The 25,668-nt window shown below is 38.7% G+C and overlaps 2 protein-coding genes across 2 annotated transcripts; one reads left to right on the top strand and one right to left on the bottom strand.

Annotated features, from left to right (window-relative positions):
• Positions 1–5,125: 5,125 nt before the first annotated feature.
• On the bottom strand, positions 5,126–13,663 carry NSUN6 (NOP2/Sun RNA methyltransferase 6). Its single transcript, XM_053466837.1, has 12 exons — positions 13,516–13,663; positions 12,995–13,104; positions 12,310–12,465; positions 11,611–11,690; positions 10,697–10,806; positions 10,457–10,610; positions 9,281–9,362; positions 8,824–8,943; positions 7,714–7,855; positions 6,919–7,070; positions 6,209–6,334; positions 5,126–5,908 (listed from the first exon to the last, which is right to left on the bottom strand). The coding sequence occupies exons 2-12, from the start codon at positions 13,067–13,069 to the stop codon at positions 5,705–5,707; spliced, it is 1,401 nt and encodes a 466-aa protein (XP_053322812.1). The 5' UTR covers positions 13,070–13,104; positions 13,516–13,663; the 3' UTR covers positions 5,126–5,704.
• Positions 13,664–16,188: 2,525 nt separating this feature from the next.
• Positions 16,189–23,976, top strand: ARL5B (ADP ribosylation factor like GTPase 5B). Its single transcript, XM_053467179.1, has 6 exons — positions 16,189–16,425; positions 18,829–18,889; positions 18,983–19,130; positions 21,199–21,282; positions 21,792–21,943; positions 23,222–23,976. Exons 1-6 carry the CDS (start codon positions 16,380–16,382, stop codon positions 23,268–23,270), a joined length of 540 nt encoding a protein of 179 aa, XP_053323154.1. The 5' UTR covers positions 16,189–16,379; the 3' UTR covers positions 23,271–23,976.
• The last annotated feature ends 1,692 nt before the right edge of the window (positions 23,977–25,668 follow it).

Below are 25,668 nucleotides of genomic sequence, written 5' to 3'. Positions count from 1 at the left end.
TACCAATTAAGGCTACAAGGATTCTTAGAATTTGCACAAATAAATGTAAACCAATGCAAGTACCAGATTGAATAATTCTATACCTGTTTTAAGCCTACGGGTTAGAATATATGCACCGTGACTTTGTTTGGAAATGGATCAAGAAGTAGTGATGCGACACACTTTTGTTCAGTGAAGACAACATCAGTTGTATACAATAATCAACATTCAATTCTGGACACTGGTGAGAATGCCAGTCAAAACATTCACTTAATGCTGCAGTCTTTTATGGCCAACCCTATATATCGGTAATACAGCTTTTACATTTGTGATGTTACGTGGAAACATATACTTTTAATTGTGTAAACAAACACATGGATGTTCCGGTTATACAGATATGGTCAACATTATCGACACCTTTAAATATTTTGTACATCATACAGAATATCTTAAGAAAAAAATGGAATGTACCTACTTCGTTTTATCAGAATATTTTAATGGGATGTCCAAAGGTATTCAACAAAAAAAGATGCATTTGCAACTGGTATGGAGTGATTTCACAGAAGAAACATAAAATATGACCTGGAGTTCCCAGGGCCCCTGAGCCCCCATTCTGTGGGAGGCTTTGTTTATTGGTAGTAGCCTGAGCTGCTCCGCTGCTGATATAACCTGCGCATGCTGTGAGCTTTACAGCAGGTATGGATATTACCTGATTAACCCAGTTCGGAGCCATCTCCTCTCTCCCAGTGACCATCCCAGGTAGGAAGAGTCTGAGAGGTTAAGGTCACAGAGAGTGCTCTGATTAACAACAACTTCTCTCTCTCTCTCCACCTCCCTTTCCATTCCCTCCATGTTTTATGGGCTCATGTGGCCCGTTACAGGCTGTGCAGGCGCTCGCACCCTGCTGGGGAGAGGACTGCAGCCCCCAGACAACAAGGAAGTGTCTTGAAATGCAATGGCTGATGGCAACTCTAGGTCGCTTTAGTGGAGCTTAAGTTCATAGTTGTTTTCCACCCATGTGTTGTGTAGCATATGCAATTATGTCGTGCCCCAATTTGTTGCCACTTGACATGGAGTTATGCACCACTTGCCTACCTAACTTCTTAATAACAATGCCAACTGTTGAAACAGAGATGCCAATGTTTTGGAGATGGCCCTGTACCCTTTAGAATTCTTATGTTTGCTGATAATATTGTGTCTGGTGCTATCAGACAGCTCTCTTGTCATTCTTTGTGAGAAATGAACAGGGATTAAAAGTGGTCTTTTTAAGTATTAAAGCCATGTGACCACTGACAATTCATCACAGGAGGGTCTAATTTCCCAGCTATGATTTTATACTTCTTTACAGTTTTTAAATCATTATTGTTTTATCCTGTGCTGTCCTGTATTTAACTTTTTTCAGGAGATATTCTACATGATGTGCACAGCATTCAACGGTGCAAATAACTTTGACCATAACTGTACCGGGGGATTCTGGTAATTCTGATTACAAGGCCTCTCCACAGACCTTTCACTAGAGAGGCAGTAAGGCTTTGCCCATCCCCCATTTAGCTTTACCCATTGTCATAAGGTTATATTAGGGTATAGTGAGAGAATATACCGTATATATATGGGAGACAATTTCTAAATAAGATCAGAGGGTTTTCATAGCAGGACAAAAAATGGGTGGACTAGATACACAGAGAAATTCTTAACAGTCAAGTTATGTCTCTTTGGGCAAAATCCAAATTTGTTCTCCAAATTAAGATTCCCCTTCAACTAATTCCATTGTCATATCAACAGATATCGTTATAATTCTCCTCAGAAGTCTCTGAAGGTGAATTATCTATCACAGTAATAAAGGTTGAATGGAAACTACCACACATTAGATAATTGATTCCCTGCTTCTTAATATGTTGAAATAATCAATGGAAAAGAGAACATCCTGACTGTCATGAATTAGTTCACAAATCTTCGGTTGTCTCATATCGAGTGGGACCAAAACCAAAAGCTTTCGGTCGGTTTAAGGACTATGGTAACGATTTAAAATATCTTCAAAAATTGTTCATGTTTGTATTTTATCAAGCCGCATATTAATTTGGATTGGTCCTGCATAATGACATCTCAATCAAGTTGTCAGCATAGTCTGAACAACCTTTCGGACCATATCAAGATAGGCAACTGCATTGTGAGTTTTATGTCTTTAAGGAAAATAAACAAGTAACTAAAATAGTTGTTTGTCCCAATACGACACACGCTCTTTTTCACTTGTAAACATCTTTATAACTGCTTTCTTAAACTCATGCCACCCTTACTTCTCCTCTGACCTCAGAACATGCCATAATCTTATTTCACTAATGCATTCCCTGTCAGTTCATTTTATGCTCCCGTCTCAAGTCTATTAATTTGCCGAGGACTTTGTCGGCTCTCAGCACGTTATGCCCCCCGACGGCTGCTTTTGCTTTCATGTTTCTACGTTGCTTTCTCGTTCTGAGATTACAATTCCGTATAACCTTGCTGAAAACCTTATTGCGCGTCACTGATGTTTTAAAACTGTTTTTACAGAAGAATGAAGCAAGAATAAAGCTGAAGCATACAAAAGGGAAACACGCATACATAGAATTGTCTTAATATTAGTTACCCCCTTCGTGACCAAGGGGTTTTCTTACCCTAAAGGGCAACACTTTTTTGCCATACATTTTATAAACCATGATTACCCTTTTCCGCAAAAATTATACACTGTAATTTCAGGATACGAAGGGCTTCTTTTGAAACAATAGCAATACATAAAATGAAATAATTACTTTGCAATTAGGATTTCTTCTACAGTGCCACATTGATTCATTGCACAATAACATATATGGTATCATTTTAACACTTAGGGGCATCAAAGGTTTTTTTGCTTGTAATTCTATATTTCTAGTAGCAGGGGTAGAGGGTATTGGGGTATGTTCTTGTAGTTTTTATTAAATTTTACATTCATTTTTACATTACTTATTTGCGCTGCAGCCAGTGCAATAGGCATATCAGGCCCCTTTGGTATCTGTTTGTATTTTGTGGATATCACAGGGATAACCCCAACATTTCTATTTTTACTTGTAATTATTATTACTAATTACGTATTTATATTTTTTTGAAAGAGGGAGATACTTTACGATCAGGCTCTACAGCACATGCCCATCCGCTAAAGGCTGTGTCCTTTTATATGTAGCCAGCCTCTTCAAAAAATCTACTCCCCCCATAAGTGGCGGGGTCTCATAGGTGAGAATATTTAAACGAAGCTCAGAGAATCTTAGGGTTTGTAAAGTCAGGCCTGGCTCACGATCGATCTTCTAGTTTACCCAGTTGAATAATGTTGAGGTCAGGGCTCTGTGCGGCCGGTCAAGTTATTTGACACCAAACTCATCCAATCATTTCTTTATGGACCTTGCTTTGTGCACAGGGTCACAGTCATGCCGGAACAGAAAAAGGTCTTCCCCAAACTGTTCCCACAATGTTGGAAGCATCCAATCGTCTAAAATATTTTTGCATGCTGCAGCATTTAGATTACTATTCACTGGAAACCCCGAAAAACAGCCCCAGACCATTATCCCTTCTTCACCAAACTACAGCAGGCACTGTACATTCTGGTAGGTAGTGTTCTCCAGGCATTTATCCATCACACGTCCAGATAATGAACTGTGATTCATCACCGCAGAGAAAATGTTTTCACTGCTCCAAAGTCCAGTGATCCTTGGAAACCCATTTCATGAAGCTCCCGCTGCACAGTGATTGTGCGGAGTTGGCTTCTAGAGGTTGGAACTCTGCAGCGAGGGACGCTACAGAGGAAAGGCGATTATTACACTCTACACACTTCAGTATTAGGTGGCCCCGTTCCGTGGAGAATGGTCTACCAGTTTGTGGCTCAGCTGTCGTTATTCCTAGACTTAACAATAATAGCTCCTATTGTGGACCGTGGTAGAATATAGCAGGGCAGACAGCACCAAGTTCAAAGTCACCGAGCTCTTCCATACTACTCATTCTACAGCCAGTGTTTGTCTATGGCGATAGCATTCCTTTGTGCTTGATTTTATGCACCCATTTGCAATGAGTGCAGCAACACACCCAGAAACACCTTAACTCAATAATTAGGAGGCATGTCATACTTTGGGTCATAATCTGTAAGTTTCGCATCGCCTGTATCTATGTAACAGCCCTTGAGCAAGTTGTATATCCCCTACACTGTTTCTAACACTCCCAATTCTTGCCCCGGCCATTCTCTTCCCTTCTTTGGGGGAGGATTCAGATCTTTTATTCTTGTTACTTCGCCCGTTGGCACCCCTTCCACTTTGAAGAATGATGGCAGGTGTTAAAGGCTCAGCTTTATGGGTGTATTGTATATGGATATTGCACCCCATTAGATGGCTGTGTAGAAACAATTGTACCAGAAAGTTACAACTGCACCTAACTTTCTTCCTAGAAAAGAGAACTTACCTGCTGTAAATTACCCATGAGCATTGTTTTGTGTGCTCATTTTGACACTTTTGCGCTGTACTGATGCATGAAACTTCCATTCCTGCGCAGTCTTCTTAAATAAGGATATTTCCTTGAATCCCATGCGAGTTAGATGACTCACCAAGCCTGAACAACTTCACAATCATGCGTATATTTCTTTTACATGATGTTGATGAGGCTATCTATATAAATACTTGTCATTGGAATGGCTTATAGGGGGTACAATTTGTTCTGCAAAGTAAAGTACATTGTGTGCTACACTACTAAGTCAAACTATTATAGTCTTACTATATAGACAATTCAGAATTTATTATATCTGAACATCAATATTTTTTAGCCCTTGTGATCTTGTTTGGATTTTCCGGCACACCAAGGACAAGAACCCAAATTTATGATGCCACTGTACAAAACGATAAATACAAATTAAGTAATGCAGCAATTTAAATAAAAATAGAAAAATATTCTGTAGCATCTATAATGTAGTTCTTTGCTGATTACTGGCTTCAGGTTGAGGCAAAAAACATATAAAATGCACACAATGAGATTTTAACACACACGCTAATATATATCTATATATATATATAATATGTAAGCTTGTTTGAACAGGGCCGTTTTTGTACTAGATGTAAATAAAAATGTATTTTCAAGGGAAAGTTCAGTAATTTAGGAAAGCCTTAGACAAATAGTTCAGCTTTATTATTAACAGAAGAGGCAGTTAAAAAGGCAGAAAGTCGGGAATACCTTGCACGTCCAGAATATGAAGGTATAACCCGATGCAAACTCTGGCTTTCCGTCTTAAAAAACAGTCTTTAAAACAATTTTCCGTCTGTACATTCAATCTAGACTGTTTATTTCTTTCCCCCCTACTCTGACCTTGAGCTAAACGGCCCCATGTTCTGCACATGCCTGTATATGTTAAGGTACCTAAACAGTTACATTTTAGGCAGCCGTTAGCGTTAATACAGCGCATGCAGCGCACAGAACCTAAAAGGTTAAGTTTGTCAGGCTTGCTCATTACTGGAAATGTATGGATGACATTGCTGCCCCTTTAATGCTGTTTTTAAACCTGTATTTGCGGCAGCTGACGGGGAAGTAAACTTGCAGACTGTCTGCTTCCATAGCAACTGGGACTTTCATTTGTCGCCATGGTAACGCGGCAGCAGTAATGAATTTACCACCTGAAGAATGTTATTACTTCGCTCGTGTTGCACGTTTTCACTGCAAGAATCTTTAAAAAAAAATGTTTTTAACATTATTTCTTTTTTAAAAATTTCGCAATAAAAAAACCTATTGTGTCCTTGTTTGCTAAAACAGCGGCGGCTTCATCCATGGAAGTCAACGTAATTAGATCAACGTCACGTAATTCGGCTTCAGATGGGTCAAATCTTTGTAGCATCGTTAGCTGCTCAGGGGATAATCCGGCACCCATCATACCTTGCCCTCCGATATGAGGTTCCTGGACAAAGAAAATCAGCTTGTAAGCAACACCAATATTTAACAATAATAAACATTAAGAGTAAATTGCAGATCCTTGCTTAAAGACAATCCTGACAACAAGGCATGGCAGGCTGCGCACACACACACAATGGCTATTTTGCTGCAAAAAAATGTGCTTTTCATATTCGCAGTATGGTGAAGCATGATGTCACAAAGCCGCCGTGCAAGGAGAAGTCGTTAACAACAAGGGGTTAAGTTACAGGAATGACGTAGAGACTCCTAAAAGGAGAACGCAGAACGGTGGTGCTGTGTGTTTTACCTGTGATTGAAGCTGGAGGCTGGGAAACGTCTGCAGGGCCCACGCTACTTGTTCTTCATTTTCAGACAACGTTATAGTGCAGGTGCTATAAACAAGCGTGCCACCCGGCTTTAACAACTCCACAGCCTGAATAAAGAAAAACAAGTCTGACGTGAACACAGATTAGTTGCCGTTTATTTCCCATGTTCCTAAAAACTTTAGAATTATCATATCATATACTAACTGATTTATTTTGGTCCAAGTCAGCAAATTAGGGTGTCCCTGCCCATAGCGAGTCCCAAAGCAATCGGCACTGAAACTTCCCCACAAATGGCTGAAGTTGGGGGAAACTCCTTCCCCAGATATAGCTGCACATCTTATTAAAGTTAATGTGGAACCCAACTGTGATCTGATTTTACAAGACTTTACAATGTGCTTCTCCCAGCCACGATCAGCTGAACAGCACCCAAGATGACACTATTCAATTCATTTGACCTCTGCCTTTCTTCTAAAGAGGGCTCTTCCCATCATGACCAGTACAAAAAGAATACCATGAGTTTTTACATAACTAATAATAATAAATTACGATGGCAGTGCTGCCATTTACTGAACAGACTTGCTTGTTATATAAAAGAGTTTGAATCATTCTATAACACAAAAGAAGATAACGCACTCAACAGAATAATGATTTCCACTAATTCTTTTGCTGAAGTCACCATCCAGGCACTTACCACAGAGAACAGTTTGCGCTGGAGAGGTTGGTAAGATGTAATTTCTTTTAAGGAGAAAGGACAAGTCATGTTGGGCCTCTGTCCCATTCCGCTACAGGGGGCATCCAAAAGAACCCGATCAAATGTCCCTGGCAAGAACGGGGGTCCACCTCCTATATTTACACATATTGTTATAGCTTAAACAGTTCCATGTCCTTGACGTATCATATATCGTAACCAACAAAAATTAGAATAATTATCCCAACGCCTCCTATATGATTAACATTACGTCACCGAGCGAACATCTAAATAAATGTTATCTTTATTTAAGCGGTTGGCCTCACATCCACCAAAAGGATCTGTAGGTGGACCTTTAATAAAATTTACCTTGGAACCCCTCACTTTAATCAAAGCATAAAAACTGCCTTAGATTGTGCAGACGTGTAATGCCAAATAGTAGGAAAATGGTAATCTTTTTGGCACTGGAAAAAAAAAGTTACTATGACATAAAAAGCTGATAAATGTACATCTGGCCGATCAGAAATGTGGAGATAAGTGGAATGCTTCATCGCATGATCACCTGGCAGAGGTAGGGTGTACAATGATTTTTTTGTGAACAAGAAAGCTAACAAATACTAGTTTAATGTAATATAGTAATGTTATCCCTAAAGGCCACTAGTGCTGGAGTTTATTTTTCATACAAGCTACAGAATTTTCAGCAATATATCTGAAAATTATTTTAAAAACTATAACTAGGGAGCCCATTTAGCTTTAAAGGTAATGTACTAATTTTATCAGTAGTGGTAAAAATCCTACCTTTAATCGCATTTTCATCCGTCGCTACAGCTTTGGTGCTGTCAAACTGAAACGCCTTTATGCAGGTAAGCTTCAAAACAGAAGCGTTGCATTTAATTTTTTCAATTTTGCTGCTTATCTTATCCATTGCGATGACTTCTCCCTGAAACAAAAAACATATTGTTTGATGCATTTTGGCATAAAATCCATGCATAAAACCTAGTTATTTCAGATGCTGCGGAGGACAACGGAAGGGGGCAAAGGGGAACGGGAAAAAGACAAAGTGAGGAGGCGGAAATTAACCACGGGGAGACTTGTTGGGTTTACAAAAGACCGTGGTCATTATTACTGTAGATATCCCGATGGTTGTATGTGAACATGTATGTAGAACACACAAAAAGCATCACAGAGTAGCCTCAAATCTTTCAATGAGAGCAATCCAGAGGTCAGCCGCCACTGCATTATGGGGCACTCTGAATCCCACCGGGGGGAAAAATGCTTATAAACAACATTCATTCGTAATTATTACATTTGCGTTCACTGTTGGGAGATGATGAGCTATTTTAATGTCACGTTACTTTCTATTTCTGTGCAGAAAAATAACTAAAAGCATATAGAGAATTACTCGGACAGCTTATTCCGTGACCTGCTTCTCTCCACTCCCATCTCAAGAAATAATAATAATGCTGTGTTGTACGCTTTCCCACAGCAGAAATACGTAGAAAGGGAAATGTTCCCCAAACATACATGGAAGTAACCAGCATCAGCTGTAAAAATATTTTTGATAGAGCTACGATGTTTATTCAGGTCTGCGGTCTCTAGAGAGGAGGGGACACAGACCATACTCAATGTCAAAGTTCTGACAAACATTACGTGACATTCTGAAACAGTAGGTAGAGCAAACTGCACTTAAATTTAATGGATTTCACTGAAAAGAAAAGAAATTATGCTGTAAGCCTTACTTTCCTTGTTTGTTTTGTAGACAGAAGCTTTGCAGGGTGCTTACGTATTCAGTGTAATGCCTACTTTATTTGTCAGGATAACAAAAATATCGAGTAAAGATGTTAACAGTAGAAAATAATCAAGACACTGCTAGAAGTCTCCCCCTGAAGTAGAGCTTTTTGTCTTTACCTGGTCATTCATGAGTGTGGCCATGTGTGTTGTCTTTCCGCCGGGGGCAGCGCACATATCCAAAACCCTCTCTCCTGGCTGCGGACTCAGGACGTGGCTCACAACAGCAGACGGTAAATTCTATCAAAAGGCACCACCGAACGTTATTAGTAAGAGACTGTAAGACCATTTGACACTTTCTTCCAAGAGACTGAGAACACTGGTGATGACAATTAAAAAGTACAGTAACATTTTCTATAAATACCTTGCTTTAAGATAATATATTATACATGGAATACAGCTCGTGTTCGTTGAATGCAAATAGACTATACGTCAAAAAGCACCCAGGTAGCCACGCTATGTCTGTTTCTGATCCGCCGGAGGCAAGCACTGGCTAGCTGCCCAGAAAGCTAAACCGACTGATCCAAATACAGTCAAGAAGATGTTCCAACACAAACTTCGCAGCCTTGAAACATACCTGTAAAAATACAGATCCAGGGAGAACGCCGTCAAAAGATGGGCTCCAGTATACAGGTTCTGTCATTCTGATCCCTTTACCCCTAAAAAACAGAAAAAAGGAGCACGATCAACAAAGTGGTATCTCCCATGATCACAGGTGATGAATCCTAACCATGGATAATGTATTTTCTTGAAGCATTGGAGCAATGCTGGCAGCATTCTCTGTTGCTGCCGCTCACTAGCTGCTGCTAAGTGGATAACTAAACACAGGGAAAAAAATCGTTTTTAATCAAGGATCAGAGCAAAACCCAGACTGGCGTTTTCAGAACAATGTCCCACTTAATCATTCTTGTACCATGTTTCCAGCAGACATTAAATCTAACTATTACTATTAGGGTCCAAGTCTGCACAAGGTCACCTATAGCACATCCAGTTGACACACTGATCAGCCATAACATTATGGCCACTGACAAGTGAAGTGAATGACACTGATAATCTTGTTATCATGGCACCTGTCAGTGGGTGGGATATCCGGCAGCAAGTGAACATTATGTCCTCAAAGTGTTGGAAGCAGAAAAAATAGGCAAGGGTAAGGATCTGCGCGACTTTGACAAGGGCCCACTGCCGAAAGCGCCTACAATGAACACGTGAGCATAAGAACTGGACCACAGAGCAATGGAAGAAGGTGGCCTGGTCGGATGAATCACATTTTCTATTACATCTCGTGGATGGCCAGGTGCGTCGCTTACCTGGAGAACACATGGCATCAGGATGCATCCATCGAGGCCGCACCTCACAACTTACAGGACTTATAGGATCTCCTGCTTACATCTTGGTGCCGGATACCACAGCACACCTTCAGAGATCTAGTGGAGTCCATGCCTCAACGGGTCAGGGCTGTTTTGTTGGCAAAAAGGGACCTACACAATATTAGGCAGGTGGTCATAATGTTATGGCTGACCGGTGTATACATGCAAAAATAGTTATATGGATCTGCTTCTCACCTGCTAGGTAAACATGTTTATTTTAAATTTGCTTAGAATACAAAGTTAAAAGTACACAGCAACACCAACCATGCATTATTTATACAGCACAAAGTAAAATGCAAGCATGCTTTTGAAGTGTGAGTTTGCTCTAGATTCCTTTTTCATTACCCATTTAACATTGTATCATGTTTGTTTTTATAGACACTTACTTTACTGGAACGTTTGAACAGAAGATGTCTTTTCGACTTAATTCAGAGATCCCATTCCCTATAAACACCTTTGTCCCAAGAAACTCTTTGGCACCTCGTTTACATTTCCCTTCAATATCGGAATACACGGACACTTTTTCACCAGATTTCATCCCTATATTCAAAAGGAAAAAAACAAAACATGGGTAGCGGATGATAACTGACATAAGATCCTTACACAAGAGTCTGACGGTGGCTTACATTTAGAGGCAGATATGATCCCAGAAGAATAGACATGAGCTCCTCTAAGTACAGCATTCCCACACTGGGCACCGACAATAACTTGCAGAGAATGTTGCTCTAATGTCCTCCTAAATATAGAAGAAAGCACGGTTACCATTCATAGACAATGTTGGGCAAGCCACCGTGAGCTAAACTGTCAAGACCCGGCACTATGATATGAGCGTTAAACAATGAGGTATATTGCATTAAAAGAAAGTACAATTTGTATATATCCAGTATACTTTAAAACATTTAGTAGCTTAATTTTAATGTGGTAATAATAGGCTTTCAGCCATACAATCTAGGCTGCTTTTATTGCTTGAGTGGTCATATGGAATCCAGATTCCAGAAATGCTTCCTTCTCCCACAGTGATGTTAGATAAAACCCTCATATTGTGTCAAACACAACAAACAAAAATCCACAGCTGCCAAAACACTGGTTTTAAACTGAAAATGAAAGAACATATCTAAAAGGTATAAAATTAATTACAGAAAATAATGTTTTTTTTTCCTGTTGAATGATAGGATGCATTTTCAATAATCAATATATTTCAACATAATTGGCTCCAGATTAACAAAGGAAGAATTATTTAAAAAAAAAAAAAATTCTGGTTAACAGGAAGACAAAAGATTAATTCAGATTATTTCCTGGACTGTTCGTGAATAAACCTTTATATCATAAGTTTTTGGGGGTTCTGCGTAGAAAGCAATTCTGGTACAAGGTGTGCTGTCACCAGAGTATCCAGTGGAACATTCTTGATGATTGTTCCACGTTTAACAATTTGCACTTTACAGCACAAAATACATTTTTTATGTAATCTACTGAAAAAAAAAAAAAAAGACACGATAATGAAAGATGACTGCTTTATGGGTTAAAATTTTATCATACATACCTCGGGCCAATGACTGGGATTAACAAGAGATCATGAAGTTTGGGGTGTTGCAAAACTGGAATATTGGTACCAGGATATTGCTGTTAAAATATTAATTAAAAAGTCAGTGCACCGAAATGTTACAAAGTGTAAATCATATCAGAAACAATGTGCGGGCAAACTTCTGCATTGGTCTAATCCAGCTAACCGGAATGAATCCAAGAAACAAAAATATGGCAAAAACCCCCAAAAGATATAGCATATAACACAAGAAGGTATTAAATATTTCAGTCCCAACAAGGAAATGTTATCAAGTCTCTCTAAAAGTTTCTATTTGGGACTGAATCACCAACTTATTTTTTTTTTGTACCACAAAAAAAAAAAATCTTTTTTTTTTTTTCTTTCTTTACTTTCTATAAGCTTGGGCTGAATAATGAATTCAGGTACATTATTTCTACCATTATGTATTTTTATTTGATTGCTTTAGAATCATTAAAAAGTTGTGATTTATAAATACGCCGTGCTGTTAGAATAGTGGTTCCTATAATAATTTTTGCTGTTATGTAAAAAAAACATATTTTTCAAGTGAAATTACAAAAAGCCATTAAATACATAAAGTGAGTCAATGGAACTTAAATCATAAAAAAAGAAATCGAAGGGGAAAATGGAATGCTTTCCCGGTCTTTCTGTCCATTTATGATGTGCAGTAACAATGCAAACCTTATTTATTTCTTCCTTAAGCAGTTCCTTCACATTTTCCACTGAGGTTACGAGAGTGTTCACACGGACAGTTGTAAAAGATGGCGGGTGGGCCAAGTGATTCTGAAGACGGTCAAACTTCTTCTCAGCCTCAGCCGCACCCAATGTTGCCACAATCTATGAAAGAAACCCGTTTAGAACAATTAGTTTAAGACAATACTAATTTAGTTCTTTCATTTTTATTAGCTAGAATATTCACTCTGGGTGATTAAAACAGAGCCGCTCCACTGTTTATCCCAAGGCAGAACGATAAATCAGTGCATTTGTCTCGTTGGGCTATGAGACCAGAATATATCCAGCTGCCTAGAAATATTATATTATTCCAAAAATAGAATTATCGTATAACATCACAATGTATCTAAACAATCATTTTAATGAGATATTCATAATAAAAAATGGTGTGCATTTCCAAAGTTTAATCTTTCAAGAACTTTGCATTATTTATTATGTATTTTTTTCACGTACAGTCTGATATTCTTTATAACTAAAGATTTATACGTAAGTGGTAGGGAACGCATTTCGCAGTGAATGTTGTAGCCTGTGATATGATATTAATTAATGAATTTTTTTATTTTTTGTGGCACGTAGTTCTTGTAGTTCTTCTTTAGGCTGAAGAACTTTCTTTGTTAACACGATAATAGCTCACCTGCGTATTAGTGTAAACACCCCGTAAATAAGCCTCTACGTCACCTTTTAGCAAAATCTTGGGGAAAAAAGCCATGTCGCACCAGGAATTGTGCCAGACTTCTGTTAAAACTGAAATATAAAACACACAGAAAAGGAGGTTTCATTTAAAACATAAAACACTTCATTCTATTCTAAATGTTTGTATATAATATAAATCTGATATTCAATTTGAATTTATCACAAAGACTCAACAAAAAAAACATGTCTTGGTGGTTTAATAATGAAAAACCAAAAGGGTACTAATTACCAAGGGTCATAAACTCAGTTTTTCAATGGAAATCACTCATTTTGGGAAATGTGGGTAGTATATATACTATATATATATATATATGTATATATACTATATATATATATATATATATATATATATATATATATATATATATACAGTACTTGGTTGGTATAATAGTGTATTAATGTCCCCACATGGCCCAGAGTTCCACGGACACGTTTATGTCACTCTGTAACAGGCAGACTTACCATAAGGCAAATAAACAAAATAATCCTTGTTATAAAATTATAAAAGGGAAATAAAACTTATAATAAAATAAAACAAACTTAGTTGCTTGGCTTTCTAATCATATCATCCACAAGCTGTAACAGCCGGCTAGGTGCAATTGCATTCTATAGTGCAATACGCTGTAGCTACGGAAGCTCCAGAGGCTCAAACATCCCTTCTCGGCGTTCAGCCGCCATTTGTCAGAATAACTTGCCAGAACCCGTCTAGACCGGTGTCAATGTGGTTTTTTTTTCCACCCCAAGGTGCGTGGATTTAAAAAAGATCGGTTTTCAATGCCATAATGTGAACGTTAATAAACAAACTGTGTCCATGTCAAGCTACCGTACTGACGCGATATAACAGGCGGCTGTCGGCGCCATTATTGGTACTGGCGAAACTTCTAACATTAACCCCTTGATGTGATGCTAAAAAGCACTGGTGCAGTTATTACTTATTAGGTAATATAAATATAAAATAAAAAAAATCTTACCTACCTAAAAAAACCAATACGCTTCTTGGTCGTTTGAAAGGAACGTTGCTATACGTGTCATATAAATACCTTTCTTTTATTATTTAACCCCTTAAAGATTATGGGGATGTTTTTTTTTACACTTAACCCTTTCAAGACCAGGGTTTTTCATTCCCTAAACCATCGTGGATTTTTGTGATTTTTACCATATGTTTGTTAAACCTTTTAGATACTTGATGTACCCACAGGGCACTTTTCTTTTACAATTATATATATATATATATCTATAATAATTATTTGTGTTATTATATATGTAAAAAAAAAAATAACACACTAAAAGAGGAAATAAATTGTGGGTTTTTTTTGCAATTTTGACTAGAATTTCTACACTGTAGGTGCCACAGCTGAACAACCACTCAATTTATGTTCAACAGCATCCCCTGATTATACTGAAACTCCTGGCTTGAGGGGTTTGGAGGTAACTATTTTTTTATTTGGTCGGGCTAAGAGATTTCAGGGTACGTTTTAAAAATATAAGTTTTTTTTTTTAAAAGGAAACTGTTCCCAGTGCAGTATGCATCACAATCCGTTTGGGGGTCTCTTATACAGTTTGGTTGCCATTGATGTCTCGCTGACATCACTGTCTCTGAAATTTTATTTATATTCCATTATTCCCTTAATTTTTTTCTTTATTTTGGGGGGAAAAGTAGAAACTTTTTTCTCCTTCTTCTTCCTCTGATCTGTCTGTTCAAGCAGGGCTCCACCAGGGGGAGCACTTAGAGGTCCCAGAAGGATTAGAGGGACCATACCTGGTCTCTCCTATCCTCAAGTGACCTTGTGGCGGGTATCAGCATTGACACTTCCCGGGAGGGAATGCCTGAACGTGTAATCAAGCATTCCTTATATAATGTTTTGTCAGCGCTTACGCCAAGTGCCATTACATATGATCATGATGCTTGCACCATACTTTACAGGCTACTACGCCCGTGACATTGGGTACATTGCCACATGACTATTATAGTGGCCTTTTACGACTGTCCTAGCTAAATACAGAAAAATGAACAAAAATAAAAAGATTTATAGATCACATCAAAGTAAAAGGCCCAGCTTTTTTACCCTATTTGGATTAATAATTGACAGCCTGATCTGCCGTCTACCAGCGTAGGACACACTATTATGTCCTCGTTGACCTAGGGATTATTGGAGTGTCTGATTTGGTGATTAAGACTAAGCCATCCTACTATTTCACGCAGGCAGTATGATAAGGAGTCAGGGTGTCTAGTAGATTGGGCTAAAATAACAGACTTAGATACATATAAATGGCCTTCTTTACCCAATGTATCGCTTTGTCTGAGTCTTTCTATTTTTGTCATACCCTGTGATTATATGTACTGTAAGAAGCACTGTGTAAATTGTTGGCTCACCTAAAAACATTATGTAAAAACAGATAGGAAAAAAAAAACAGAACATTTTTTTTCAAAACCCATTTTATTGTTGTACTAGTAAAAAAAATTTGACTTGGGCGCCGTATTCATTTTCGGAGGGGAAAAAAATTCTTCATCCAAAATTTTCGTTTCCGAAAATCCCATTCGTCCATGCTGTTGCTATGGAAACAAGACATAAACTTGTAGTTGAATTCAAATTCAAAAAGATTGTACGCCTATTAGTGTAGTTAAAATGCTGGCCGCAAAAACTAAAGATTGGCCTAAGATTTTCGTCTTTTGTTCCTTTCGTCCAATGTTGCATTCGTTCGTTATAAGGACAATTTTACGAAATGCCAAAAGTGCCGAAAACAAATGATCAAGTCTAATAAAAATATATATCTGATGATTCTTGCCACTGATTGACTACCCCCATTAATTTTAAGTATGGGGGAGGGTTGCAAAATTATACTTTTTTGCAAACTTTTATGCTATCACATAAATGAAAGCGCATACAAAGGCTAGTGAAATGCAACTCAAACGCATGACACCCCCGGTGTCATTCACTTGCCCTCAGGGCTAATTTGCCATCCACCTAGTGCTCAGTAGCTGTATTGGGTACCGCAAGCTGCACTAAGCTTTGCACGCTTTCCCTCTCATGACCCTCAGGCAGCACGCAGCCAGTACTAGGAATTGAAGAGCGCTGACGTCGCACGCGCGTCAGACGCCGGCTGCGGGTACGTCAGAGCGTTGTGTGCGCGTGCGCAAGGCTTGCAGGCGTGAGGCTCCAGCTGCTGTGCATTCCCCGTTCCCTGAGGCTCAGCCAGCGCTTCTTCTCCATGGAGGTGGCCTGAGAGGGACGGCTCCGCTACCCCCCCCGTGCAGGACACCCCCACTCCGTTTCCTATGCGATTGCACGAAGGGCGGCCATACGCCGGATAGGCTCCCGTTAATCATGGGGCTCATTTTTGCTAAGCTGTGGAACTTTTTCTGCAACCAAGGTGAGCGGCGGCGGCGGGTCTGTGCGGACGGTAGAGCGCGCTCTGTTACTGCAGCTGCCGCGGCTCATTGCCTGAAGGAATACCCCGTGTTTAAAGAAAACACACGTTAAAGTATGCTGCACTAGTTGGGTCCCTAACGGGAATGTAATGCACACTCGGCACAGAGCATTTAATGCCCCTTCTGGTTCCTAGAGGGTTAAACTGGTCATCTGGATCCCACGGCTTGTTTACAATGAAATGCCCCATTCTCCGTGCAGAGTCAAGTACATGCCGCATCCTCCCATACATCCATGACCCCATCCCCCACTCCATTACATGGATGCTGTTTGACTTTCCATTGTGCTGCCTGCTGTGCTGAGTGGCACTTAGATGCTTCTAAAACTCCTCTTTGTTGCAGTGTGTGTTGCTTGCTTTGTTTATTGTTGGTGGTTTGTGTTGTGCCCGTGTGTGACTTTGTATTGCCGTATACTGTTATTTAACGTCCTCTCTAGGATGTCTATATGTAACGATCCATACTGCTGCCGATGTATTGGTGGCTGTCACCGGGTCCTTATTTTCAGGAAGCCTTGTTTACAAATACACAGTATAAATAGACAGGGAAACATTGCCAACGCTGCCTTAGATGATCCCCGGTGACCTGGCAGTAGCTTTGATTGGCCACCTTGTTGATTTAATGATGATACTCGCGTTGCGGTATTCCTATAACCTCGCAAAGACTTAGTAGTGACTGTCGCTTTGTTTACATACATCAGAATAATCGTAAATATATATTGAATTATTCTGATTCATACCTGCATCATGCCTTCGTTTTAGACCCAATCTCATGTTACATCATGAGTTCAAACGAGCATAAAGCTATCCTGACTCTAGAGTCAAGAATTAGTAAAATCGGAGTCTTTACAGGAAAAAAAAATGGGCATCCTAGATTGGCCGAGTGGTTCTTATCTGCCGTCTAATTCTAGGTTTCTATGTTTTCAATCATTAATATTCTGGATTTTTACCAATAAGCATAAAAAAGCTCTGTAATTTTCCATTCAAACAACCTGTCTGCGCTGGTGCTCCGAGAAGTACCTGGTTCTGCCATGTTCAGCCATCTCATAAATCTGTAGATTATCTGTATAACGTATAGTTTTCTAAAATCTGATTAATGTGAGGAACTGTCCCGTTTTTCTTAGCCTGTGGCTAATAATTGAGCGGGGATTATTTGAGGGGTTTTCTCACTCTTCTGTATGTTGTGACAAAGGTGTGTTTGTATTGCATGCCTTTTCTCCTTTCCGCCCGGTTATTCCCCCGAGCTGCGAAACTTTTTGCTTGGTCATTTCTCAAATAGTTATATTTGGATAGTAAAGTTCCACCAGGCTTAGGGATCAACCCACAAAAATGACTTCACTTTGACTACAAAATACAGGCTGGACATGAAGCCTTTCAAATTCACGATAAGCTTCCAAGGCCTTTAATTGCCATATTTTTTATCTTTCCGTAGTATTCTCATACTTTCTCTGCTGGGTGTAAAGAATTGGTTTAATCTTAGTCTAGTTAATTATTATTCTGCGCAGGTTGCTACCTATAAGCTATATCTACAACCGTCAGACCTTTCTTCATACGTGGCACTGTTATGTGTCTTTTAGCGTGTATTTTATATCCCCTTTTTTGGCTTTCTTTTATTCAAACCTGTTTTTCTCGTTCATACAAAAAATGTAATGCGAGGATGTTAACCTGAGAAGTGATGTGCTGGTTTACTACTACTTTGCTTAGATTAGTACCAGTAAGCATTATGCTTGTTAATTTTGTCTATTTTGAATCTTCATTTTATTATAGATTCTCTATGATTGATTGTGTGTGTGTGTGTGTGTGTATATATATATATAAATATCTATATATCTATATATATATATATATATATATATATATATATATATATATATATATCTATATATATATATATATATCTATATCTATATATATTTAATTATAGTGTGTGTATCCTAGATAAAGGATAACAGGAGATGTAATTTTTTTATTTCCCCACTGTTGCATAGGCTTCTTTAATTGCATACGTCTCCTGCTTAATGCACAGAAGATGATTGGCACTGTATGCGTGTTTCACCTTTTCTTTTTTTTTTTGTTAATGAACCCTCAATCAGTGTATGTATTTTTACGAGAAAAGTCTGGACTGCATAGTGTGTTTATGTTAAACTGTATATTCCAAGTGAAAAATCAATATATTGATCGCAGTTAACGTGGCTCTGTCATCCACAAAAACGTTGATTGCAAGGTTCACTACGGGTGATTATGACATTTACATTATGCAAGCAAAATCATTATATAAGTCGGTGAGGTTTTTCTTTTTATTTGCCTTTGTTGTTTTTTATTAGTCATAGTTTTGTCTTTTTTTTTTCCCAGAGCACAAGGTGATCATTGTTGGACTTGACAATGCTGGCAAAACAACTTTACTGTATCAGTTGTAAGTATTTGTGTGTTGTTCTCCGCAACTGTCCTTGTTAACGCCTAGAAATGGTAACACATCCATTATCTCCTTTCTTTTCTTATGAAACAGTCTAATGAATGAAGTAGTCCACACATCTCCGACGATAGGAAGCAACGTAGAAGAAATAGTTGTGAAGAATACTCATTTTCTGATGTGGGATATAGGAGGCCAAGAATCTCTACGCTCATCATGGAACACCTATTATTCCAACACAGAGGTAAGCGCCTCCTGTTACCTGCATCGTGAACATGATTCAGGTTTTAGTGCTGATAGACATACCTGTAGATGGTCAGTCATCTGAATCATGGAAAGACAAACACCGTATAGAACGCATACTCAAATATTACACGCACATAAAAATAATTCTAGGCAGTGTTCCTGACAACGTATCCATTTTCAGACATACTGAATTTTATTTTGTACTTTTTATTGGGCATGCCTCACATTTCTTTTGGATGGAGCTATAAATGCCAGTGTGTGGTCTTTATGTATTACGCATGTGTGATTCTTTAACTCTTCCACGCGATCATTCTTTCAGCACATATCTTTTTAGCAGAACATTCCTGTAAATTTACTCTGTAAATAGCTCCTGCACCTATTTAAATATCTTCTCGTTCCATCAGCTGTGGATGGATTGTAGAGGATAATAGGTTGCATTCATATTGTTCACTTTTAAAAACTCAGTCTTACTCTTGGAACATGTTCCATATGCGTCATTGCTTTGCCATGTGGCAACAAGCAGTCTATACATAGTACTGTACATAGTATGGCCACATTGTGATGATGCAAAGGTAACAACTTAACTATCCTGGTTATAAAATACCAACATTTGACGGCAGGTCTCCCCTTAGTGTCCAAAGATCGGCTCGGAAAGGCGGCTCTAAACTGTAGTAAATGTTCTGCATGTAAATTACACTGGGAAAGCAGAGATTAAGGAACACCCATACAAGCTTTTTTGTAAACCTTTTATACTCGTCTTCTTCATAAAACATACCTAACACACGTTGCTGGGCACCATGCGGACAATAAATATGCCACATAAAGGGGAGGAAAAGGGTGCGAATTCCCTTTAAATGTTTAGTTGTGTCCGCGTAGCCAAGAAATTCCAAAGCTCTCATGGGTTTATTGAGGCCCATAAAGTGGATCTGCCACTCTGCTACATCTATTGGCCTAACAATATTCATTCATTTAAACTACCCATTGTCTGTGTATTTTGGTTGGTAGTCAGTGTAATTATTTTGGAAATATTTAAACATTAACCCCTTGGAAGCTGCGGTCTGTGCTGTGTGCAGCAGGGCCAGTATTATCTAAAACAGGGCCAGGCAAATGTGTAGAAGTAAGGAGCCAGAAAGAGGTAAACCCATAAGGGTGAATATAAAATGCTGCAAGCATGTAGGTGCCATATCTAAAAATTCGGTAGTTGTGGCCAATTGGCTTCTAGGATTTGCCAAGAACGTAATCTCTAATGTAATCAATGTCCTCACCTGATCTTTCCCTCCTCACCTACCCATTCCGACCCTGTTTGTCCCTAATTAACAATAAGCAACTTTGGGGGAAAAAGCGACTGATATCCTACTAGGGTAGGTCTTGCTTGTGTTTGACAAATTAATGACCTTGGTACATGACCTGTGCTTCTTAGATTGGATTACATGCTCTACTGATACAGATCTGGTTACTTTTTGCCTGATCTGTTTCCACTATGTTATATTAAAGGATATGTCTCATGTAAAATAATCCTTTATACTGAACACTTTATTTCTTAATCTTCTACAGTAGTACATACAGTGTCCTCTGCTAATATAGGCAGCGTTGGTAAATATGAGTAAAAAAGGCTGTGAAAAAATCTTAATGGATTAACTTTATAATCTTTTCTTTAGAAAATACTGCCCACATGGATATCAAACTATTGCACACACAACACAGGTTTATCAAAAACAAAAAAAAGTGAAATATGTTATTATTGGTACCCTTTTAGTCTATACTGTATGCTTACCTCCTATAAGTCTTCTCCTATGATGTTTGATGAGGTTGGAGAATACATGGCAAGGGCTGTGAGACCATTCCTTTATACATAATCTCTCGAGATGCTTTAAAGTCTGAGGCTGATAAAATATCAATGGGAATATCCTTTTTTCATATGAATTCATAGGGATCCCAATATTTGTGCCACCCATTTAACAATTTTTTTTTTGCTCATACCAACGGTGCCAATATTAGTGGAGGGCACTGTAGCTTACCCTTCCCTTGTAACCGCATTAACTGTGTTATTGTTTTTGTATCCCTAGTTTATTATCCTGGTGGTAGATAGCACTGATAGAGAGAGACTATCGATCACAAAAGAAGAACTGTACCGCATGCTGGCACACGAGGTAAGCCGCTTTGAAACGCAACTTTAATAACTTTTAATAGTCTGTGAATTTGGGATTATCCTGACTTGTGTTGAATTGAAAGGAACTGCTGGTGAACTGATTCTTCATGGCAGTGCTGAGTGTCCTTTCCCACATTGACTTTCCTTGTCAGAATGTCTGGCTATATGTCCACAGGCAGGACCTAAATATATGTGTATAGCTTAATATGACCTTTATATGAAAGAAAGAAAAACATAGTTTGTGTGTATATATATATATATATATATATATATATATATATATATATATATATAATATATTTTCCTCAATAAAATTTAAGTTGTCTGTTTAAACCCAAAATATAGCAAAACTATACTATATAATTGGGAAAAATGTGTCCTGACTGCAGACATGCAAAAGGTTAAATAAATCTTATTAAAAAAAGTTGTTTATTAAATGTATGTGTAATATATATGCACAGATAATCCTGAGATTGTTAGACAGTTGTATATAACTTGTATCTCTTATAGGACTTGAAGAAGGCTGCGGTTCTTATCTTTGCAAACAAGCAGGATATGAAAGGGTGCATGACGGCAGCTGATATTTCAAAATACCTCACTCTTAGCTCTATTAAGGATCACCCCTGGCATATTCAGTCCTGTTGTGCTCTTACAGGAGAAGGGTATGTACATTCACACAATTGTAGATGTCTAAACTATTCACTGTATATTCAGATTTCAAAAAAGACCAGTATAACACTATTTGTTCACAGATTTCCCCGTTTCCCACATTTATTGTTTGGAAAATCATATATGTGAAAGCAAAGCATATATGATGGTTTGCAATATGAAATGATCCCTGAAGGACTCGCATGAGGATCGCATAAAACTGTTTTAGAAAAGACTCTGCAGGGCCAGATACTAGTGCTTCATTAAAATAAACTCTTTCCCCTTCATTAAAGCCAGCTTCCAGTATGGGGTACCATCTGATCCAAGGCTGACTTGATCATTTCTCCAATAGCCTTTTTTTTTGTTTTTTTTTGCATTTTAAAGCCATTCTCTGTATCAGCGGCCAGAGGGGAATTATGTATCTTGCTACGGTAAGGGTATGTTTTTGTAAGTAGAGAGCGGGTGTACGATGCAGGGTCACAGCCAGGCTCCGCAGCAGAGGATCACACATCAGTCTCTGGAGTGTGTTGCTAATCCAGAATACCTGGGGTTACTCCTCACTAGGTGTGGAGAAAGGTGCCCAACTCCCTGCCAAACTCCCCAGCAGCTAGGATGTATGCATTCTACTGCCCACTGAACTGGTGCCTTGTGTGCTTGATTACTTTCCATCAGTTGACTGAGACTCATTAAGCTGTCTCCTTGCACAAGTAACTCTTGGCTTAATGTTTCTTTAAGTAAATCACATTCCTAAAACGAATTAGCTTCTGTTTTGGTGGGTAACGGTTGAAACATGGAACACAACCCCCATAAGCTGGTTGCAGGAATCTGAGTGGAGGAGGGAGGCTTGCTGTCCTATGCTGAAGAAGACCCAAATGGCTGGCGCATAAAAATACTCCTGTAAAGTTTTAGACTGGGGCTTCTGTTTGCTTCATGGTCTTCCCCTTGCTTTTCCTGTAGCCCGTATGACTTAGGAGGGTTCTTGCAGAACTGTACTTTACGTTTTACAGTTTGGAATAAATGGTGCATAGAATGGTGTTTAGCATGTTTTAGCAGGCCATCTTTAACCCCTTAAGGACAACGGATAAGTGTTTAGGACCTGCTAGACAACGTCCTAGACAACACCCCCCACACACACCAAACTTTTTCCTACATTATTTGCCTTACTAATTTTACTAGAGTGTGATTTGTTTGGGACTCCACCTGCTTACTGCTCTCACACTTATGCGGAAAGTATTGTTCACATATGGTGTATGTAGACTATGCTAACACATTGATATTTCCCCCCTCTTCAGATTATGCCAAGGCCTTGAATGGATGACTTGTCGCACTGGAGTGAGATAACTTATTTCCACAGAAAGGACTACTATTTATTCTGTGACATTAAACAGTCTCCTCACGTACTTTTTGTACACAGACATCAGAACACTTGATTCATAACAGGTTCAACCTATCTCTTTGAGCCACACTTCACTTGAATGAAGTGCTGCTGTATTGGAAAAGAATTGAATATTTCCATGAACCACAGACAACCTCAACAAAGAACATTTTTTTATTTTATCTTGTGTTTTATAGCATCGCATCTGTTGTGTAACAGAACATCTAAATCAAATTACACTGCCACTGTTTTTATACTGGCATATATGTAGCTTTTTTAAACTAAGCATACTGAATGGGTCAAATGTTTATTATTTTTATTATTTTCTGTGCTGACTGCATTGGACAACATAGGACAAGATAGGACAAGATATTGTGCAATTACATACTTTTTTATTTAAGTATATTAAACTTTTAATAATTTAAGCTATTCAACAGCATATCAATGTAGTAAATGAAATGTTGACTTTTTAACTTTGTGGGTAAAGCAATGCTATGCGCGTTGGCCAGGTACTTCAGAAGGTGATCGGTTTTGACTACTGCTCATTAACGTCAATGCTTTCTTCATATAACTTCTCCAATTCACTTAAACGTGGAGCCTATAGTAGATGCAAATTTTTATGCCTGCTATTTTTATTATTGGAAACAATTAAATACACGTAACTCTCCCAAATGCCTGGTGTCTATTATTATTGCCGCCTTTAACATATAATCAGCATTCTCTGATTGTGTTAGGTTAATTTCTAATTAGAACAGCTAGTTCAGTGCTCTCAATGATGCCTGTGTGTTGGATATGATTTTACAAACAGAAGTTGCTTGGGTGGGTGGATATGTGTATAAGAACCTGAGAACGCCTAAGGCCAACTCTACCTTTAGCAAATAATTTCTTTTACTACATATATAAAGGAGCACTTGGTGCAGATATTCTTAGGTATTTCATACAAGCAATTTGCTGCAGCTTCAGTGTTAAGAAACAGCTGCTCACTAAGTGAAGACAGGTCTGTGTGAGGTAAGAGGGAAAGTATGTATAATACAGTGCATTTGTCACACTTAAATGTTTCAGATCATCAAATTATTATCCAACTCTACCTGGCCCTATGTGTAAAAAAAAAAAAAAAAAAAGAAAAAAAAGTAATTGCCTCCTTAGTTGCCAACCAAGTTTAATTGATAAACAGATTTAATTTCACTAGAGCCACCCAGGCATGATTACTGCCAGCCCTGTTGAAGCATCAATTAAATAGAACCTGTCTTGCAAAATAAAGTAGGCTAAATGCTCCTAAAAAAGCAGCGCATGATCCCATGGTCTAAAGAAATTCAAGAGCAGATGAGAAACAGTCTATCACTCTGGAAAGGGTTAAAAAGCCATTTCTAAGCCTCTCAGAAACCAGCAAAATACAAATGGCTAGGGGCCGTCCCACCAAAATTCCTTTCAAGAGGGCATCTGCGATTCATCCAGGAGGTCGCAGAAGAACCCAGACTAACCGAAAGAACTACAGGGCTCACTTAACTTAAGGTCAGTGTTCCCAACTGCAAATATGGAATCCATGGGACAGATGCAAGGTGAAAACCACTGCTGACCAAAAACAACACAAAGGTTCCGCTCACATTTGCCAAAAACACCTTGATCACCCCCAAGACTTTTGGGCTGATGAGTCTAAAGCGGAACTTTTTGGGTAGACATGGGTCCCGTCACTTCTGGTGTAAAATGCAGCTTCCACAATAAAAACGGCATACCAACGGTCCAACACGGTGGTGGTAGTGTGATGTCTGGGGCTGCTTTGCTGTTTCAGCTCCTGGAGAGACTTGATTGAATTGAACCATGAATTTCATTCTCTACCAGAAAATTCTGGTCCGGCCCACATTGTAGAAACAATGCTTATAAGGGAGTAGAGAGATGTGTATAGCCCAGCACCCTGGAGAAGCGGAAAAGTGAAACGTGTAGTGTGTGTATGCGCCCTGGATTTGGTCTTGAAAGCAGTTGTGAGTCACTGAATGGAGGATCAGAGAAGAGGGGAGCACCATGAAAATTTAAAGGGACCACACAGCTATGATATGCATTACAGAGCATGCTCTAGAATGTAAGAATGTGAGCAGGGCCCTTGTCTTAGTCTGTCAATCCTAGTTATTTTCATGCCCTTTGAATGATTATCTAAAGGCTGTGATGCTAACAGTTTCCCATTAACTGCAGATCCGTATGTTATTAGGGTGACACCGTCAGCCATGTTTTCCACATATGATTTTTACATATTGCTGACCATCCCATATAAAATGCTGCCTTGCAGTATGGGGGCTGTATAACTCACCAATTGTTTCCTTTCCATGAGTCTATACTTCCCACATACTGCAGCATTTTATCTGGGCTGGA

This window comes from Spea bombifrons, chromosome 5 (genome assembly GCF_027358695.1).
Source record: "Spea bombifrons isolate aSpeBom1 chromosome 5, aSpeBom1.2.pri, whole genome shotgun sequence".
Classification (NCBI taxonomy): Eukaryota; Metazoa; Chordata; class Amphibia; order Anura; family Pelobatidae; genus Spea; species Spea bombifrons.
The sequence above is the reverse complement of the archived record's forward strand: the minus strand, read 5'-3'. Positions and strand labels throughout refer to the sequence as shown.

Coding starts and splice junctions, on each gene's coding strand:
- NSUN6 (XM_053466837.1), bottom strand. CDS start 13,069: ATGGCTTTTTTCCCCAAGATTTTGCTAAAAGGTGACGTAGAGGCTTAT. Junction 10,807..11,610: donor ATCCCAGTCATTGGCCCGAG/GTATGTATGATA, acceptor TTCTATATTTAG/GAGGACATTAGAGCAACATT. Junction 10,611..10,696: donor GATCATATCTGCCTCTAAAT/GTAAGCCACCGT, acceptor TTTTGAATATAG/GGATGAAATCTGGTGAAAAA.
- ARL5B (XM_053467179.1), top strand. CDS start 16,380: ATGGGGCTCATTTTTGCTAAGCTGTGGAACTTTTTCTGCAACCAAG. Junction 16,426..18,828: donor GAACTTTTTCTGCAACCAAG/GTGAGCGGCGGC, acceptor TTTTTTTCCCAG/AGCACAAGGTGATCATTGTT. Junction 21,944..23,221: donor TGTGCTCTTACAGGAGAAGG/GTATGTACATTC, acceptor CCCCCTCTTCAG/ATTATGCCAAGGCCTTGAAT.